Source organism: Oncorhynchus clarkii, chromosome 12 (assembly GCF_045791955.1).
Source record: "Oncorhynchus clarkii lewisi isolate Uvic-CL-2024 chromosome 12, UVic_Ocla_1.0, whole genome shotgun sequence".
NCBI classification, from domain to species: domain Eukaryota; kingdom Metazoa; phylum Chordata; class Actinopteri; order Salmoniformes; family Salmonidae; genus Oncorhynchus; species Oncorhynchus clarkii.
Genome location: NC_092158.1, coordinates 51,893,942 through 51,914,842, shown reverse-complemented (window position 1 = coordinate 51,914,842; position 20,901 = coordinate 51,893,942). Strand labels below are relative to the sequence as shown.

General features: G+C 45.9%; 1 protein-coding gene across 6 annotated transcripts in view; it reads left to right on the top strand.

Moving 5' to 3' along the window:
- LOC139420790 (folliculin-interacting protein 1-like) overlaps nt 1-20,055 on the top strand; it is a 34,269-nt gene extending 14,214 nt beyond the window's left edge. For 4 of the 6 annotated variants that reach the window (XM_071171062.1, XM_071171057.1, XM_071171058.1 and 1 more), the window contains exons 2-18: nt 1,356-1,485; nt 4,050-4,196; nt 5,857-5,957; nt 6,385-6,459; nt 6,661-6,752; nt 8,007-8,090; nt 9,005-9,076; nt 10,171-10,306; nt 10,824-11,025; nt 11,915-12,000; nt 13,746-13,892; nt 14,338-14,507; nt 15,003-16,767; nt 16,951-17,116; nt 17,269-17,469; nt 17,579-17,694; nt 18,000-20,055. In XM_071171062.1, coding sequence (XP_071027163.1) covers nt 4,074-4,196; nt 5,857-5,957; nt 6,385-6,459; nt 6,661-6,752; nt 8,007-8,090; nt 9,005-9,076; nt 10,171-10,306; nt 10,824-11,025; nt 11,915-12,000; nt 13,746-13,892; nt 14,338-14,507; nt 15,003-16,767; nt 16,951-17,116; nt 17,269-17,469; nt 17,579-17,694; nt 18,000-18,078 — 3,615 coding nt within the window. In that variant the 5' untranslated portion in view covers nt 1,356-1,485; nt 4,050-4,073 and the 3' untranslated portion in view covers nt 18,079-20,055. The remainder of the gene's footprint in view (nt 1-1,355; nt 1,486-4,049; nt 4,197-5,856; nt 5,958-6,384; nt 6,460-6,660; nt 6,753-8,006; nt 8,091-9,004; nt 9,077-10,170; nt 10,307-10,823; nt 11,026-11,914; nt 12,001-13,745; nt 13,893-14,337; nt 14,508-15,002; nt 16,768-16,950; nt 17,117-17,268; nt 17,470-17,578; nt 17,695-17,999) is intronic. The other 2 variants (XM_071171059.1, XM_071171061.1) reach the window with 1 other exon arrangement.
- The last annotated feature ends 846 nt before the right edge of the window (nt 20,056-20,901 follow it).

Below are 20,901 nucleotides of genomic sequence, written 5' to 3'. Positions count from 1 at the left end.
TGCTCTGCATGGGTAACGCTGTTTCGAGGGTGGCTGTTATTGTTGTGTTGCTGGTTCGAGCCCAGGGAGGAGCGAGGAGAGGGACTGAAGCTATACTGTTACACTGGCAATACTAAAGTGCCTATAAGAACATCCAATAGTCAAAGGTTAATGAAATACAAATGGTATAGAGGGAAATAGTCCTATAATAACTACAACCTAAAACTTAACTATATTATATTAAGTTAAAATAAGTGTTCATTCAGTATTGTTGTAATTGTCATTATTACAAATAAATCTAATTAAAAACCGGCCGATTAATCGGTATCGGCTTTTTTGGTCCTCCAATAACTGGTATCGGCGTTGAAAAATCATAATCGGTCGACATGTACCACCCAAGCCCCTAATAAATTATCAAACGACTTGAGATGATCAATGGGTAATTTGATTAAAAGTTCCTTTAGATTAGAGGCTTAAGAAGACCTAGGAATGTAGGTTATTATGTGACTGACACCAGTGTTTTGGTAAACAGCGCGCCACACAACACACACGTACTTCGCCCAGACCAGTACACATCCCAGGTCCTGATGGACCACAGTAATGCAGAGAACATAAATACCAGTGGGCTGTGACTTGGGGTATTGACAGGGAGCTAGGACAGCTAAGCCCCTTCACCCCTCCTCAAAACAGTGGCATTTAAGAGGACCCCTCACAGACTCTCCAATAAACAGCTAGAAATAGGCCTATCCACTCCCTGTTTCCCATCCCTCAGGTTTGAGAAAAGTCCTCCTCTGTCTCGTCGGTCTGTCCATCACTCTTTTTTTTTTTACGGCCCTCCAAACCAAGCAGGCCATGTGGTGGAGGCTGGGAGGTGGCCATAGCTGTCTCTGCTCCCCATCAGACAGGCGGCAGAATGAAGGGAGGAATGACAACAATGGCACGACAGGCAGGCCCACCGACCGAAAGGGCGATGGGCCACAATAAAAAAGTCATGAGTTTCATCAAATAACATATATTTTTATACCAAAGACAATTAAATACGGGGATTAAAATTAAGGGATACAATTCAAATTGTAAGCGCTTAAGAGGACTAATTAACCAACTGTCAGTCCATCACTGTGTTTTTTAAAACTTTTTATTATAACTTATCCTTTTATTTGATGGCGTTTACCTGGGCCATTATGGACCTCTGCTTGGTTCTGGTATTCTGACTGGGTGAAGACAGGTCTGACTGGGGAATGTCTGTCTTTACGCACTGCTGATATTTTGGGCGTCAGTTTGATAGTTTGATTAACAGGTCTACATTCATTGCTAGTAGTGCCAGCATGGTCATATGCTTCATGCTTGTCCCTCTCTCGCTCTCTCTCTCTCTCTAGCTGGTCATCCCCACAGCTGGACCCTAGCCAGATCAGATTGATAGTGTACCAAGACTGTGAGCGACGGGGTAGAAATGTCCTCTTCGACTCCAGTTCCAAAAAGAGGAGTGCAGAGGAAGCCCCTGCCTCGGTGAGTGACACTTTGGTGAGGGATATGGGGGGTTGTGTGTCTGTCTTGTCTGGGGAAGGTGTTTTATGAGGCTGTACACCATAGCGTGGGGGAAATGGGTAGTGCTGTCTAAAGCTCCTGTGGCTGTATTAGAGAGGGCTTGACCGGTTTGAACTGGACCTCTTATCTCCAATAATAATAGCATCAGCTGACACCCGCCACCGATGTGTAAACATTCCTCCAGACTCACATGACCACAGTCTCTGACTCTCTCTCACACATCTTCAGCCCTTTTGGCATTGCACTGTCATGGGTTGCTGCAATGTACTTTGGTGTTGACAACACCCCAACCGCTTGACCTGTATCACCCTTGTGTCCAAATAGAACATGTGTATTTACTTTAACAACCTATTGTAAATGTTTGCATCAAAAAGCAATATGCGTTTATTGAATAAGGGCCACAATTAGCTAGGCCTGTCTATGCAACAAGTGTGGGTACTATGTTAGTCATTGCCTTTCAATGCATTCTGCAGCATGATTAAGGTTTAGTTCGCTCCTGTGTGACCCCTGTCACATGATGGTTTTTTGCCTGAGGATATTGTTTCTCCCTAGAGAGGTGGAGAGCAAGTTGGCTTGAGAGGTGGAGAGCTAGAGAGGGAGGGGGGAGGAGCAATGAGGTTGTACAAGCTACAAAGAGGGTGAGCAGTGAGTGAGCCCGAGAGGGGGAGGGAGTGGGTGCTGCAGAGAGGGAGGGGGAGCAAGAGAGCGGGGGAGAGAGGGAGGGAGAGCAAGAGTGCGGTTGCAGCTCCAGCTCACGAGTTCCTGAGGAAGTCATATGACAGGCACTCGCATGTACCAAGCCTTTGTGTACTCTATCAGGGCGTGGCGAGACGTTTGTTTGATGTGAGCCATTACTAAAGCAAAGCAACACACGCAGTCCAGTATAATAGGGTGCCATTCTCTGCAGACAAATTAAGTCACATCACATGGATTTGTGTTTTAATCTGAATGGGTTTAAGACCAACAGAAATAACTTTGAATGCTCTGACATCAATCTCATTTTGTGAGACACAGAAAGCCTCTGTTGGTTGTGTTTGCGTAGAAATACGAGATAAAGCTTTGATAAAGGCTTGATTTTTTTTAAAACATTTTATTTTTTACATTCAACGTCACTAACACTATTTGGTTTCTTAGGAAATTCCTCAATGCACTGTATTTGTTATTATCATTATTTAAGCAATGTATGTCTATAAAACATCAACATTTTTGTCGCTCTACACGCATATCTTTTGGGGGAAAGTTTGTACCGCTAAACTATTGAATTCCATCCACGTATGTGTAATTATACTGTCAGACAATTCCTATAAATGTGCCCTCTGTGCAAAAGATATCCAGCGTTTATGTTTAAAGATCAGTCAAACGCTCATTAAAACCTATGGCAGAGGCAATATGCTTCTTATTTATGTGATTGGCCATGACAAATACTAGTGTTTTTTTTTGGGGGGGGGGGGGGGGGTGTATGTGAGAAACTCCAAGGACCAGGGCCTTATTCTACAATACTACTACATACATTACCAAAAGTATGTGGACACCTGCTTAAACATCTCATTCCAAAATCATGGCCATTAATATGGAGTTGGTCCCAACCTTTGCTGCTATAACAGCCTTCAACCTTCTGGGAATGCTTTCCACTAGATGTTGGAACATTGCTGCGGGGACTTGCTTCCATTCAGCCACGAGCATTAGTGAGGTCAGGCACTGATGTTGGGCGATTAGGCCTGGCTCGCAGTTGACGTTCTAATTCATCCCAAAGGTGTTTGATGGGTTTGACGTCAGGTCTCTGTGCAGGCCAGTCATTTCATTATGGCCCTCGCTTTGTGCAAAGGGGCATTGTCATGCTGAAGCAGGAAAATGCCTTCCTTAAACTGTTGCATCAAAGTTGGAAGCACAGAATCACCTGGATTGTCATTGTATGCTATAGCGTTAAGATTTCACTTCACTTGAACTAAGGGGCCGGAACCATGAAAAACAGCCCAGACCATTATTCCTCCACCAAACTTTACAATTGACACTGGGGAAGGTAGCGTTCCCCTGCCATCTGCCAACCCAGATTCGTCCATCGAACTACCAGATGGTGATGCGTGATTCATCACTCCAGAGAACGTGTTTTCGCTGCTCCAGACTCCAATGGCGGCGAACTTTACACCACTCCAGCTGACGCTTGGCATTGCGCATGGTGATCTTAGGCTTTTGTTCGGCTGCACGGGCCATGAAACCCCATTTCATGATGCTCCCGCCGAACAGTTATTGTGCTGACGTTGCTTCCAGAGGCAATTTCGAACTCGGTAGTGAGCGTTGCAATCGTGGACAGATGATTTTTACACGTTCAGCACTCAGCGGTCATGTTCTGTGAGCTTGTGTGGCCTGCCATGTTGCGGCTGAGCCGTTGTTCCTAGACGTTTCCGTCAGCAACAGGTGTGGCTGAAATAGCCGAATCCACTAATTTGAAGAGGTGTCCACATAATGTTGTGTGTGTGTGTGTGTGTGTGTCTCTATATATAATTTGTTTGGTCCTCCCCCTGCAGAAGATATGCAGTAGTGAGGCCCAGATGAAGGTGTTTGGGAAGTGCTGCCAGCTGAGGCCTACAGGGGGCAGCTCCAGCTCTCTAGACAGCTCTTCCTCCTGCGCCTCCGAGCCCCGGGAACCCAGGGAACAGGGCCTGCGCTTCCAGGTGAGAACATACTGTTAGATAGAGAGGCGCACTTGGCTCAAAGCCTGCTTTGGCATGCGAAACACCATTGGAAAGGAGATTTAACTCTAGTACATCTCTATGGGTAAGAATGGTCCCTCTGACACCTCACACGCTGTTCGGATAGATGGGCCACAGCTCCTCAAAGCATACCACTGCGAGCTATTTCATGATCAAAAGACACTGGCTTGAACCCTAATAGTTTGACACTTGCCTAGGGCAAGTAAACTGAACAGTCACTCATGGACAGGTGTTTTTTACATGCATACATGCATACATACATACATACATACATACATACATACATACATACATACAGTTGAAGTCGGAAGTTTTACATACACTTAGGTTGGAGTCATTAAAACTAGGTTTTCAACAACTCCACAAATTTCTTGTTAACAAACTATATTTTTGGCAAGTCGGTTAGGACATCTACTTTTTGCATGACACAAGTAATTTTTCCAACAATTCTTTACTTTCAGATTATTTCACTTCTAATTCACTGTATCACAATTCCAGTGGGTCAGAAGTTTACATACACTAAGTTGACTGTGCCTTTAAACAGCTTGGAAAATTCCAGAAAACGATGTCATGGATTTAGAAGCTTCTGATAGGCTAATTGACATCATTTGAGTCAATTGGAGGTGTACCTGTGGATGTATTTCAAGGCCTACCTTCAAACTCCATGCCTTTTTGCTTGACATCATGACAAAATCAAAAGAAATCAGCCAAGACCTCAGACTAGACCTCAGACTTTCCAAACGCCTGTGGGTACCACGTTCATCTGTACAAACAATAGTACGCAAGTATAAACACCATGGGACCACGCAGCTGTCATACCGCTCAGGAAGGAGACACATTCTGTCTCCTAGAGATGAAGTACTTTGGTTCGAAAAGTGCAAATCAATCCCAGAACAACAGAAAAGGCCCTTGTGAGATGCTGGAGGAAACAGGTACAAAAGTATCTATATCCACAGTAAAACGAGTCCTATATCGACATAACCTGAAAGGCTGCTCATCAAGGAAGAAGCCACTGCTCCGAAACCGCCATAAAAAATCCAGACTACGGTTTGCAACTGGACATGGGGACAAAGATGATACTTTTTGGAGAAATGGAAACAATAATAGAACTGTTTGGCCATAATGACCATTGTTAAGTTTGGAGGAAAAGGAGGGAGGGTTGTAAACCGAAGAACACTAGGATTAAATATCAGGAATTATGAAACTGGGTTTTACATGTATTTGGCTAAGGTATATGTAAACTTAAACTCTGTGTGTGTGTGATTGCGAAAAAAGAAAAAAACTACAACGACTTCCATTAGCCTACAACTGATATTTCTGGTTTCTCCCCATTTGAGTGAAAGACAGACCATTTTATGGCAGTCAGGCAAGTTGAGCCTGCTCTGAGAATTGTTTTACGAGTAGTTAGTCTTATTTGTCCCCTATGTGTTGGTGAAAGCCAGGCAATATATGGTTCTCTGCATGAAAAGCTCATTTACATTCGAGGGCAAGTGATCAAAGTGTTTGGGCAACCCAAAAAATAAATGCCTTTCAGACTTAAAATGTCAATCCAATGTATTATGGTTGTCTTGATGGCAGAAAACCATGCAGTTTACTCACCCTCTCCTCTCCTGTCTCTCAGGGGTCACGGTGCTCCTCTGACGCCAACATGTTGGGGGAGATGATGTTTGGGTCTGTGGCCATGAGCTACAAGGGCTCCACACTCAAAATCCATCAGATACGGTGAGTTTCAGGGGAGGGGGGGAGAGATTGTGTCCCACCGCACTTTGAACTGGAGATCTAAGAAATGTACACAGCAGCTGTCTTGATGTGATGTCATTATTGAATAGTGTAATAATAGTGAAGTCATCATAACTATGAAATAACACATATGGAATCATGTAGTATCCAAAGAAGTGTTAAACAAATCGCAATATATTTGAGATTGGTCAAAGTAGCCACCCCTTGCCTTGATGACAGCTTTGCACACTCTCGGCATGTCTTCAATATTATTCTACAATGTAGAAAATAGTGGAAATAAAGGAAAACCATTGAATGAGTCCAAACTTTTGACTGGTACAGTACATCACACATTAGGAGCACCAAGTCATCATGAATTCCCCCCATCCCTCCCTATCTTTCTCGCCCCTTCTCCCTTGTCTGCCCACAGGTCGCCCCATCAGCTGATGCTGAGTAAAGTGTTTACAGCCCGAACAGGGAGCAGTGTCTATGGCAGCCTTAACACGTAAGCCCTACTACCACCTGCCCTCATGTCTCTCATTCTCTCTCTCTCCTGTCTCTCTCTCGTCTCTCTCCTGTCTCTCTTCTGTCTCTCTCGTCTCTTTCCTGTCTTTCTCTTGCCCTCTTTCTATACTTGCTCCATCTATCTCGATCTCTTCTACTGATGCCCTGTGAACCTGTGCCATTGTCTGTGTGCTCCTGGCAGACTGCAAGACAGCCTGGAGTTCATCGGTCAGGACCCCAACGCTCTGAGGCCGGATCAGAACACTGTGGCCAACGGTCTCCTGGGGAACATAGGTAACCACAACCACAGTACAACTGACTGGTCTGGCACCTACAATGTCTCACACATGAATGGCTGTATACTGTTCATATCGACACCTATGGGTTTTATTTTATTTTGGTTGTACTGAAGCACTGTTTTGTTTTATCTCCGTTTATCTACCATGTCTTTGTTTATCGTTTTATCCATGCATAGACACAGTTAACTTCCAAAATAGAGGAAACACCAACATAAAGTGTCTTAATAGGGCGTTGGGCCACCATGAGCCGCACAGCTTCACTGCGCCTTGGCATAGATTCTACAAGTCTCTGGAACTCCATTGGAGGGATGCGACACCTTTCACAAGAAGTTCCATAATTTGGTGTTTTGTTGATGGCGATGGAAAACAGTTTCAGGCACCACTCCAGAACCTCCCATACCTGTTAAATTGGGTTGCGATCTGGTGACTTGAGACAGACACACCCTTGAAAACCCCTATGCTCCTTTGAGACCCCTCTTTCAAAGTCACTGAGAACTCTTCTTTTAGCCATGGTGGCCAAAATGAATGGGCCACTTGGCATTTTTATACATTACCCTAAGACTGATTTGAATGTTAATTGCTTAATTAACTCAGGAACCACAATTGTGTGGAAGCACCTGCTTTCAATATACTTTGTATCCTTCATTTCCTTGTGTTTCCTTTATTTGGGCAGTTAACTGGATGTGATCTGTGTAGCAAATCTTTATCAGACACTGGCTCTCTTTTTACGTGTGTTACATGTAAATTGACTTTACCTGAATTGATGTGTATTCTCCAGGCAAACTGTTTGTTCCCTTTCCTCGAACGTCCATTTCAGGACCGTTTTTTAAAACGGGCTGAATTGAATTTGCCAAGAGTTCTCCACTAGAGCCTGTGCCTCTAGAGATTTATGACGCAAACACAGATCTTTTGGCAAATTCGTCTCTTGTTTTCTCTGTCATCCCCACAGAAAATACACTCTCCTCTACGATTTCAGACTGTTTTCTAAAAAGTATTTCGCTGTGAGGTTGTATTTTCTGTGCGGGATCTTGGTCCACCTGACCGACTACTCTCCGTGCCAACTAAACATATCCGACGGGCGTTGCGGTTCCGTTGTGGTCACATTGTGGTCCCGGACTGCTCCGGGTTGTCCGTCTCTCCGCCGGGGTTAGAGTGCCTACATGGTAGTCGGCCTCCTGCTTCTTTACTAACAGTGGTTCATGTCCGGTTTTGTTTTGTCTCTTCTTTCTGTCCGTTTTGTGCTGCGCAGGTTTATCTCAGCTCTGCAGCCCGCGGCGGGCCTTCTCTGAGCAGGGCCCTCTCCGTCTCATCAAGAGTGCCTCTTTCTTTTCAGGTTTGCGATGTGCTTGTGTGCAGTTGCATGCATGTGTACGCACGCTGCATGTGTCAGCAAGTGTATTGCGGGGCATGGTCAATATCTGCTTAATGGTTGTTGTACTCACTTTCTTCACTCCCTCTGAACCATAACCTCTCCACCCCCTCCCTGCCTCCTTTTCCTCCCTCCCTCTCCAAACCGCCGAAATCTCTCCCTTTGTTTTAATGGAGTGGTGGCAGGGGTGGTGATTTACGTATAAATAGCCTCCATGTGACCCTCTGTAAGCCACTGCTAGGTGGCACGGCATGTTGCTCCCTAGCTATGCTATAGTGGAATGTTCATAAGGTGCAGGCCAGGGTGGGCAGGGGGCAACGGCGCGTTGCAGCCAAGCTTGTGTTGATTTGACCGTAAATCATATCAACAGCACCACACCAAACAATGCCTTGGCCACCACATTTTTCTGCACTCGTAAACTATGGCGTGAACTTTCCCCTTGTCATTTAGCCCATTGTGTTCACGCCAAGGTAGACCTCTGCGAACGTACATGTTGTGTGTCTCCGATGCTACTGCTGCTGCACCTGCTTCAACAGAGTGGGGTTAGAGTGAACACAACAAACCACAGTACCCTAGTAGAGGGCCCTGTAGGAAGTTTCTTGCACTGTGGCGGTATGTAATTGGTGTACTTGGTCATTGGGAAATGAATGTTCTGTGGTAGAGAAGGCTGCCCCTTGCTTTGAGAGCGGTGGTGGGTAAAGCACTGGCACCCCTCCCGGCTTGCGCTCCTCAGTGGGCCGAGTCGACCTGGTCTGTTTCTCAAAGTCTTTCCCCCTTCTCTCTCTCTCCCCATTTCTCTCTCTCTCTCTCTCTCGTTCGCTCTCTCTCTCTCTCTCTCGTTCTCTCTCTCTCTCTCTCTCTCTCGTTCTCTCCTGCAGGCCACAGTAACCCCATGGATATGCCGGGCAGAAACCTGTACGACGAGAGAGACAGTGGAATCGCCAGATCAGGTAATGCCTATTAACTAAATCCAGGATTAGCCTTGCTAGACACCCTGCACTGATCCTAAGCCTTATATGTCTCTCTCTCTGAGATGCTGCGCCTCGGTTACTGGGTTTTAGTAATAGATTCATCTCACTGGTGTGTCCTCTCTCACTGAACCATCTCTAAACAAGAGTGCTATAACAACTAATGGGGTTTAGATGAAGCCACATTCCTCTGGGTCATGACTGTAGACCAGTCAGCTCCACACTGCGTTTCTTTCTCTTCAAGGTCAAACTGGATTGATAGTGTCACCACGGCTGCATCCCAAATGGCACCCTGTGCCCTACACAGTGCATTACGTTTGACCAGGGCCTTTCTAATGGAGGCATGGCGCAGATGTTAACGGCCACCCTTTTTTCCATTCATTGACCCCCACTGCCACCATGTAGCCATCCTTCATGGGGGTGTGGAGGAGAGAGAGAGATGCTGGAAAATCTTGTGCAGTGGAAACTGACCCCCAGCCCTGGCATTGCCAGCATGAGAGGAATCTCACTTTCTGTCAACCACCCGCGTCACAGGCAGATGCTTAAATATAGCACCTCTGAAAACCTGGTACTAGTAAATGAGGTTCTAATTTGGTCCCCTCTACCGCGTACACAGACACACACACACACAAAAAGCTCCCCTTCTCCTACACCCATACACCTCCCTAGTCCTCAATCACAAACATTTGGCATGCCTCCATTGATCTATGCCTACGTGGTGCCTGGTATTGGGTCAGCTTTCCTTGTGACTGTGAGGTGATATTGAATGTCCCAGCCATGCTGTAATAATCAGGGAGGGCTGTGGGAAGCTGAACGAATGCAGTGCAGACGTCTGCTATGTGAGTTTCCCCTGTTCTGTTGTGTATGAGTAACCTTCCTGACTGACTCACTCTCCCTCTTTTCTCTCTGTTACCCTCCCCCTCTCCTCTATTCTCTCCTTTTGTTCTCTCTCCTTTCTCATTCCTCAACTCCTCTCTTTTGCTCTCTACACTTCTATGGCTCTCTGTTACTCCCATTTTCCCCTCTGTCATTCCTCTTCTCTTACTCCCTCTATCCATGCCTCCCTCCCTCCACAGCGTCTCTGAGCAGTCTCTTGATCACTCCGTTCCCCTCCCCGGGCTCCTCCCTCACCAGCAGCCAGGCCAGTAGCTACCAGAGACGCTGGCTCCGCAGCCAGACCACCAGTCTGGAAAACGGGGTCTTCCCAAGATGGTGAGACAGCAGCTCAACACAATGACACACATTCCCCTTCTGGTGTGTCCCACCACCCCCCCGTCAGGGCCTCTCGAACGCCTGTGTGAAGTGGAGCCCCTGAAGGCCTTCCTCAAATTCCAGCAGGCATCGCTACTGTATATACAAATGACTGGACTGGAGGATCATAAAACTGTGTAATACATCGACCAATTACAGGACACCAAACCGCATTGTCACTGGTATTGGCTTAATAGTACATGACCAGTTGCAAATGACATTTAGTTATTTCATCGTATTGTTTATTCTGGGAGTTGTCCCTGTTGAAGAGTATCAACTACTCTTGGTGTTCTATCTATCCTGATTAGTGAGTTCTATTGTTCTCTCCCTTTTCCAGGTTGAGATCTTATGTCATCTGTAAGGCATAATTTAACTCTCTCCTTTTGCCTGTTAAGAATACTGGCGTTCACTTCATAGTCACGATGTCTCTTGTGTCCCCCGTAGAATTTATGTCTGTTTTTTCTCTTCCCTGCCCCAGGTCTGTGGAGGAGAGCTTTAACATGTCTGACGAGAGCGGTGGTCCTAGCTTGGGCGTGGCGAGAAAGAAGAAGATAGCCATTGGCGTCATCTTCCTCCTCTCCCAGGACGAGGAGGAGAACAGCAAGTTCCAGGACTTCTTCTTCTCCCACTTCCCCCTCTTCGAGAGCCACATGAACAAACTCAAAAGTGCCATTGAACAGGTGAGGAGCTGCTCCCATAGATATTGTTGTCGATGTGTGGAGAAGTCTCCCTGGCGTATTTGACAGTGATGGTAGATATACAAAATGATATGTTGTGAACGGAGAGGGGGAGGCATTTCAATCCAATTTCAATCCAATACAACACATTACTGAGTACCACTATCCATATAGTGGTGGCTGCATCATGTTATGGGTATGCTTGTAATCGTTAAGGATTGGAAAGTTTTTCACAGGCAAAATCCAAGAGGAAAACCGGGTTCAGTCTGCTTTCCAACAGACACTGGGAGATTAATTCACATTTCAACAGGACAATAACCTAAAACACAAGGCCAAATCTATACTGGAATTGCTTACCAAGAAGACAGTGAATTTTCCTGAGTGGCCGAGTTACCGTTTTGACTTAAATCTGCTTGAAAATCGATGGCAAAACCTAGTTATCTAGCAATGATCAACAGCAAAAATCATTTTTGAAAGAATAATGGGCAAATGTTTCACAATCCAGGTGTGGAAAGGTCTTGGAGACTTACCCAGAAAGACTCACAGCTGTTATCGCTGCCAAAAGTGATTCTAACATGTATGAATTCTTATCTAGTCAAGATATATTAGTGTTTTATTTTTCATAAATGTTTTACAAATGTTCAAATTGTTCTTCTACTTTGACATTAAAGAGTTTTTTTGTGTAGATCGTTGACAAAAAAATTAAAATTTTTAATACCACTATGCAACACAACACAATGTGGAAAAAGTAAACGGGTGTGAACACTTTCTGAAGGCACTGTATCCAGTCTCTGTTCTTGTCCGTGTGTGTGTAGTCTCAGGGGGGTCCCCTCTCTCTCTTCTCCCTCTCTAAGTACATGCCTCTTAACATGCCTCTGTTCTCATTTACAAGGCCATGAAAATGAGCCGGCGATCAGCTGATGCCAGTCAGAGGGCTCTGGCTTACAGCCGCATGGTGGATGGCCTCAATGAATTCAGGTGAGTTACTGTTACTGTCATGTTTACTGAGACCGAGGCAAACCACACTGACAATGTAGCAGAGGCAAATCCCTTAGCGTGTTACCTAGGAGCCTGGGCAAGGAGGGAGGACAGGTGGAGGCATAATTTGTTGCCATAGGGACTGTATATTTCCTTTTATGTAACATATATCAAAGTGTCGGAGCGCAGTAGATCATTAATCCACACATTAGTTGAAGTTGGTGTGACGTAGATAGCTTTTGACCTTCCTAACAGTGGGCAGCTTCCCCACAGGGTGTTCTCACATGCCCGGCCAAAATAAGCTCATTAATAATCTGCACTGTAAGCAGAGAGGGAGCATGCAGTCCCTACCTGTCCTGTCCACACTCTCACACGGTGAAGACAGGCCAGCTACACCCCTGCTGCTCCCAGTGCATGCTGGGAAATCCCCTGCTGCAGAGCCACTGACGCTGTGGGAGGGGAGGGAGAGACGTGTTGGGCACAGTGTGAAGGCTTCCTGTTGCTGCAGTCATATGCCTGTTGGCGCTGTGCCATGGCAATCCAAGCCCCTGCGTTGAGGAAACACGATCTCCCTCAGACAGTGTCCGGGCTACCAGAAGAGTAAATAATGTCAGTGCCATCAGCAGGAAGGCCAATATAGTTGCAGATTTATATTTGTGTTTGACCTTTAGGTCTCTGAGGTCATGGAAACATAATGGCGCAAAATGGAAGAAATGCTGCTTGATGACGAAGTCGGGTGTAAATTGACGCAGTCTGGTATAATACACACCCATACCCCCCCCCGAGGCAACATGGAAACACACATACGATGCCAATTGGATATCTTGTAGGATTGGGATATGATAAAAAACGATCAAAGTCTCTTCCTCCTTTGACTGACTTAAAATGCTCTGCCCGCACAACAGTGGTATGGAGGTCACATGGAATGAATGAAGTATATACTTAGACTCGGTCGCTTTTATAAATGTCCAGTGGACTTGACGTTCCTTCACGTCCGTCGCTGCCTTAATGTTCACCTGGAGGGCTGGTCAGATTGGCCGTAAGGCTAGACCGTGGGCTGGCTTCTCCACGTCAGGGAAAAACCTCACTACCCACGCCATGGTCTTTTAATAGGGTTCTTCACACTGGCGGCTGAGAAGTGTTGCTGTGATGAACTTTAGCAAAAGGTTCTGGATGTATGTGTTCGTTGAATAATAACATACGGTAGAGTAGGGTTGAAGGGATATTAGTTAGGCGATGTCTGCATATTACCTAGCAGTGTGTCAAAATTGTTCCAGTCATTTCAAACCAAAATCTGATGTTTAACAACACTACTGTTGTAAAAGGAGACACAATATGCCTCTGGCAACTTGAGCCCTGGGTTCAAGTGGGGTTATTTGTGTTCATCTTTTAGTTTCTGTGAATTTCATTCAGGGAAAGACCTTTTTACAAATCATCGATCTCCTCACTACATGTCATCTCCTTCCTATTACCTATAGCTCTTGTTCGATAGTTACACTACTTGTTTTCCCTGCTCACCAGCAAACATCTGGGATCTAAAACTATAATGCCGCACATTCCTCCATCCTCAGAGATTCCCTCAGTTCTGTGTAAAACTCTGGACTGCTTCCCGCTGTGGAATTTCCAGACGCTGAATTGCCGCAGAGAGAGGGTCTCCCTTGTAAGCAGGGCCTGGACTGAGAACTGTGGCCCTCTTGTTCACCCCGAGACAATGATGGCTTGTGTTTCTCCCTCCCCCTCTCCAGGACGACCATCGTCAACCTTTACACCATGCCCCGCGTGGCCGAGCCCGTTTGGCTCACCATGATGTCTGGAGCCCCCGAGAAGAACCAGCTCTGTGGACAGTTCATGAGGGAGCTCTCCCTGCTCATGGAGCAGGCTTCAAAGAACCAGTTGAGTGCTCCTGTCTGTCTGTCTGTCTGTTTCTCTGAGTGCTGTATGTGTGCAATAGTGAACGAGCTGAAAAGTCAGGGATCCCTGCCAATCTTTAGCTTGTTTTTGTCGAGGTTACAAAACCAAGCTTAATAATTTGCCAATGTAGCAAGACATTCATAGAACTCACTGTATTAGGATGCAGTAGTCTAATGCCACATGATTTAGACTGACCACTATGATGTATCTCGGAATGATCATGAGTTCGAGAAGAGGGGAAACACGAGGCTGCGGAGGGGGTGGAGATTGAGAACAAATGAGTCAGACAGAGAGTGGAAGCGGTAGACAGTGTTTGCATCCAAAATGTCACCCTATTTCCTATGTAGTGCACTACTTTTGACCAGAGCCCTATGAACCCTGGTCAAAAGTAGAGCACTAAATAATTCTCTCTTCCTCTTCTCCCAGGTTCCTCCCTGCCCTCCTCACAGCCATCCTCACCAACCACTTGGCCTGGGTGCCCACCGTCATGCCCAACGGACAGCCACCCATCAAGATCTTTCTGGAGAAACACTCCTCTCAGAGCGTGGATATGCTGGCCAAGACCCACCCCTACAACCCACTGTGGGCCCAGCTCGGTAAGGACAGACCGAATGTTACCTGGGTTAGTAGAAATCGCAGTCTACTAAATCGGCTGGCCAGTGCACACAATCCTTAAATTCCATCCCATCGTGGCATGCATATTTGTCAGGATCCATTTTTTTTAAAGCTGTTAAATGCTATGAAAGTCATCACTCACTTCATGTTAAATAACATGGCAGAAATATCTCTGTATAGTTGACTATTAAAATATGCTCCTATACTTAACAGTAACTAGCTGTAAATACCAAATAGTGGGCTTCATTTTAGCACATGTAACTTTAGTGTACAACTCCACCTAGTGGCTGAAAAGGATCAAATGCAGCACAGAGCGCTGATTCCCTCACTCTCCCAAATGTAATAGGGAAAGAATAAGTTATACACTTTTGAATCTTTTAATTGTAGCTGTACATATGTAACAAAGTGAAAATTAGAAATATGTAGTTAATTGGGATGAACTGTAGTTAACTGTGGTGTTTGTTTTGTGCCTGTAGGTGACTTGTACGGGGCCATCGGCTCCCCGGTGCGTCTGTCCAGGACGGTAGTGGTGGGTCGGAGACAGGAGCTAGTCCAGAGACTCCTCTACGTGCTCACTTACTTCATCCGCTGCTCGGAGCTGCTGGAGACCCACATGCTGGACAGCGCTGAGGACGAGGCTATCGTCATCCCCGGCTCCCTCATCACTACCTCACTGCGGCGCGGGGAGGTGGAGGAGTCCGACTATGTGCTGGTCACCATGCACAAGCCTAGTGGAGACTACCTGAGCCAGGGTCCCGAGTCCCGAGAGGACAGCAGCTACCCCTCAGACAGCAACAACAGCCTGCAGAGCAGCACCTACACAGACACTGAGGCTGGCAATGGGCCTGAGGAGGAGGAGGACGACGAGGAGGGGGACAGTAATAAGAACAGTCAGCGCTCCAAGAGCAGCGTCCTGCAGGCCCTGGCCCACTCCAGCCACAACACCAACGCTGTGCCCATCATCGTCCACACGGAGGATGATAGTGAGCCCGCGCCGCTGAAGGAGTCACCAACCTCCTGTGTGGATGCCAAGCTGGAGACGCTGGTGCGTGTGGGCTCAGCCTCCCCCGGGGAGCAAGCCTGTGTGCTCCTGGAGACCGAGCCTGAGGCAGAGCTGGAGGTCAAGGCCAGCCAGGAGGAGGTGACAGAGGAGATGCCCATCAAGGTGTTCCACTCCTCAGGGATACCACTGGAGAAGAAGCCCCCTGACAAGACCGTACCTGTACCTGTACCCGGCCCCTTTCTGTCAAACCACCAGGAGGAGCCTGCCACCAAAGTGCTGTTTCTTATCGGCGACCCCCAGTCTCCAGGGTCAGACACCGAGAACAGGAGGAAGAAGGTGGAGGAGGACATTAAGAAGCACAAGAAATACATCATGGAGAAACAGAGGCAGCAGCAGCTACTACATCAAGCTCAACAACAGCTGCTACAACAACAACAACAACATCAACAGAAACTACGACGACAACAACAGCAGCAACAGTTACTACTACAGCAGCAACAGTTACTACTACAACAGCTACTGCAACAAAAACAACAGCAGCAGCAGCAGAGTGGGAGCGGTAACGGTGGTGATCAGCGGGTGAAGTCCACAACCAGCACATCAGCGGACCAAACCAAGACCAACGGTGGGGGGGAGAAGACTCTGATGCGCGTCTCCAGTAAGATGCCCCAGTGGAACCCTGTCAGCGAGGAGGAGTGCTCGGAGCTGTTCGACGAATACTTCAGTGACGACAACCCTGTCGAGACCAGGACTATAGACGACGTGGCGAAACGCCTAGAGTTGTCGAGCGGCACGGACAAAACCCAGAAAGAGCTGCTGGACCCTTCGGGGGTCCAGAGCAGCAGTAGCACTAAGGGACAGGAGGGTACGGGACAGGGGGTTATGGGACAGGTAGGTGGGGGTGGAGGGGGGGCTGATGTCCAGACCAGGTGTAGGTGTGGCTCCACAGACACGTCGGAGGCAGGCTCCTGTCGGAGCTGTTCTGCTGAGCAGGACAAGGGCATTGTGATTTCAGTAACTGTCCGCAAAGGGGACAACATAGAGGACCAACAAAAGAAGGTGGCCCCGCTTAATGACTGGGAGATCCCCCGGAACGAGAGTTCGGACAGTGCGTTGGGTGACAGCGAGAGCGAAGATGCAGGGCAGGACATCCACAGGCAGAGCGAGAGCGACATCTACTACAGAGAGGATCAGGAACCAGACGAGTGGCAGGAGGAAGTGGAGGTCCCCTTCCCTGGGTGAGATACACACTGCCTCTGAACCAGTGACTTGGCCACTTTCACACAGTATACGTCTTGAGTTTTACAGGGCATATTGATGTCAACATTAAAAACAACATTGTTTTCAACTCACATATCAACCTCTGACTTATGTGTCAGAATATGTTCTGATGTCGTCTATGCCATGTCTTAAATCAACAGGTCAAAGCTAGTGGAGAATTTCTCCAAACCGAGCATTGCCAACTTTGGGAGGTCCCTGTTCGGAGGGTACTGTCCGACCAACGTGCCGGACTTTGTTCTGCAGGGGATGCCCAACGATGACAAGTTAAGGCAGGGCCTCATGTCGGAATTGGCCCACGCTGTACAGGTAAAAGACTGCTATATACCTCAAGCACTAAACAGCTGGATTGTGAGGCTTCATGAGACCCTAAAGTCTAACTCGCTTAATCCTCTACATGCTGTATCTAATCTGCAACCGTCTGAGCCCAAAGTCTTCTCCTATTTATTTTTATTTTGCAGCATCCAGTGTTGGATGAGCCCATTGCGGAGGCTGTCTGCATTATCGCAGACACTGATAAGTGGACGGTGCAGATAGCCAGCAGCCAGAGACGAGCAATGGACAACAACAAACTGGGGAAGGAAGTCCTGGTGTCCAGCCTCGTGTCCAGCCTCCTCCAATCCACCCACCAGCTCTACAAAATGAACGTCTCCCCCAACTTTGTAAGTTCATACAAATGCCAAATTAGCATGCAGTTATTAGCAGTGTGAGTACTCCCTACTTTGGCTACTCGGTATCACAAACATGTAACAAGATTATAACTCTCTTCAGTGCATAATGCACCTTGAGGACAGACTCCAGGAGATCTACTTCAAGAGTAAAATGCTGGCAGAGTACCTGAAGGGACAGACTAGAGTGCACGTCAAGGAGCTGGGGATGGTCCTGGGGTGAGCAGCTAAACCGTTCTTATACAATGGCATTCCGTCCCAAATGGCACCTATTCCCCTATATATTGCACTACTTTGGACCAGCGCCCTATTGCCCTGGTCCAAAGTAGTGCACTATATAAGGGGATAGGGTGCCATTTATTGTCAAATATAAATGTTGTGATCAATGTTCTTTCTGTTCTTAACATACTGCACTTTGTTATTTACATCTGAATAACATTCACAGTAACGGTGTTAGAATATACCCATGGCTTGTTGCTCAGCTATGTACAATAATCTAAGCATGGCTTTTCTTATCATTTCAGTATTGAGTCCAGTGACCTTCCACTGCTGGCAGCCGTGGCGAGCACTCACTCTCCCTATGTGGCCCAAATACTGTTATAATAGATGGAACCAAAGCCAGAGGTGGAGTATGACTGATACTGTGCTCTGCCCTGGCCTAACATGGCGGCTTGACCCTGTCCGCCAACGCCCTGCTGACGTTCTCCGAGAGGGTCTCCTGGACAAGATGTGCATCCAAAATGGTATCCTATTCAAAATTTGTGTACTATTTAGGGAGTATGGTGTCATTTGGGATGAAGAAAAGGCCACCTCGATGAATGCGAGACCTCGGTGGAAACTGCTGTTGCTGCCACTGGGCATACAAACACACTGCCACAAGGGGGCAGCCTAGCCCACAGTCTACTCTCCGCTAGTTAGTGCTGAAGCTCTGCTGGCTAACTCCAGGCCAAGGAGGCATGCTGCTGCTGTGGAGCGTCCCTAAATCGTTCTCTTCTTTTTGAATGTTTTTTTCCCCACCTCCAGACTATTTTAACCCTGTTAAAGGACAAGAATGCCAAAGTCAGACATTTTCTGTTGAGTATGAATAATAAAGACAGCAATACTAAAATATTATTTTTTCATGTACTTTGTTTCTGTACAATCTTTAACCAGTTCATATGAAGCAACGGACTCCGGAGATGGATAGGATGCTTTTTTGTTGTTGTAAATATCATAGAGAATATTGTCACTTTATGCCAATTATGTTTGTGTTCTTCATGTATTTGTTTACACGTGTACTTGCCCTAAAATGTCTCTCTAAATGATCCATAATTCATTGGATTTCATTTGAAAATGAACTACATCTTTTCACTAATTATAAACATAGGCCTAGAGGTCATATCTGGGTAATCGATAGTCATTTTAATTATTAACCGAGGTTGAAAAATGCTTAATATGGCTTTGTCATACTTTATCACAGGTACAACACTACCTCAGATCTGCTTTTTATAGTTGCCCGCTAGAAATGCCTGAGGGAATAATATTTAGTTATTTTTAATCGGAGGAAATAAAACTGTGCGAACACAATGCTGTGCTTTATTGAAAAAGGGATGTTAATTGAATTCTTGAAAATGGGAAAACTATTGTATTTCTCTTGAGTACAATGAGAGCCCATTTCTACTGCGGTATGTTGAAAAAAACAAAAACAATGATCTACATATATTTTCAAACTGAAATATTTTCAAGGTTTAAAACTTTTTTATCGCTTTGCCACCAATTATACCATGTTTACGGCTGTATTGAATGCTACAAAAGGAGAGTTTGTGGAATATATGTTGGCAATATGTGTATCAGTTCATTACACTATACTACAATGTTTAATTATGGCTAACTAAACACTGCGTTTGATTTTACAAAAGCAAGAGGTGAAACCACAAATCAGTTTTGTTTTTTACAAATATTTTTACCAACCAAGAAATTGATGTTGCATTTGATTTTGAAGTACTTTGTCTGGAGAGAGAATGCCATGCAATGGATTCTCAGCGAAATGACGTTGCCATGAGCAAGCGCCGGAGATATTGAGATGGAAGACTTCGCTTTCACACAGTCACACTGTGCTGTTCACAGCATGGTAGCCATGTCACAAAAACAGCAGAGAAGTTGAGCTTCAAAAATTGAGCTTCGCACTTCAACACTCTTAGTTGTTGTGGAAATTGACCCGCTATGCTGTTTACTTTCTGCATCTACGTCATATCGCTGAGTCTACCTTTTAATGGACATGTAGCGTGAATGGATCAGGGGCTTCTGAAGAATTTATTTTGCTGTAAACTTTTTTTGTACATGCTTATCATGTAAGATGCTAGGCCACTGCAGGATATGTTGTACTTATTGCATTTTGTAAAACCCCTGATTATTTCTCGGAGGTATGACTTTATATCTACTTTTCTCTTTATACATGAATATGAATAAATAATTTAGTATGGTGTGTAATGATTAATGTAAACTGTACATATTCATTTTATTTCAATATGAATTGTTTCTCAAATTATCCTTTCCCAATTTTATGGGAATGTTGTGCAATAAAGATGCCAATGTTATAGATGCAAGTGTCTCAGTAAATACTTTCGGTATACATTTTTCATTTCAAATTCATGTTTCATTTCAGTACAAATTATGCCAAGGAAGGAAATGGCGATCAAACTTGGGAAAGTATTCAGACCCCTTTTTCCACATTTTGTTACGTTACAGCCTTATTCTAAAATGGATTAAACAGTTTTTTCCCCCCCATCAATCTACACACCGTACCTCATAATGACAAAGCAAAAACAATTTTTTGCTAATATATTAATCATGAAAAGCATCACATTTACATAAGTATTCAATATTTGCCCCAGTCTGAGGACCTGAGCGCTCTGGAGCAGACCTCTCTGTACTTGGCTCCATTCATCTTTGCCTCGATCCTGACTAGTCTCCCAGTCCCTGCTGCTGAAAAAACATCCCTACAGCACGATGCTGCCGCCACCATGGTGCCAGGTTTCCTCCAGACGGGACGCTTAGCATTCAGGCCAAATAGTTCAATCTTGGTTTTATCAGAATATTTCTCATGGCCTGAGAGTCTTTAGGTACCTTTTGGCAAACTCCAAGCGGGCTGTCATGTGTCTTACTGAGGAGTGGCTTCCGTCTGGCCACTACCATACAGGCCTGATTGGTGGAGTGCTGCAGAGATGGTTGTCCTTCTGGAAGGTTCTCCCATCTCCACAGAGGAACTCTGAAGCTCTGTCAGAGTGACCATTGGATTCTTGGTCACCTCCCTGACAAAGGCCCTTCTCCACCGACTGCACAGTTTGGCCAGACAGCCAGCTCTAGGAAGAGTCTTGGTGGTTCCAAACTTCTTCCATTTAAGAATGATGGAGAACACTGTTCTTGGGGATCTTCAATGCTGCAGAA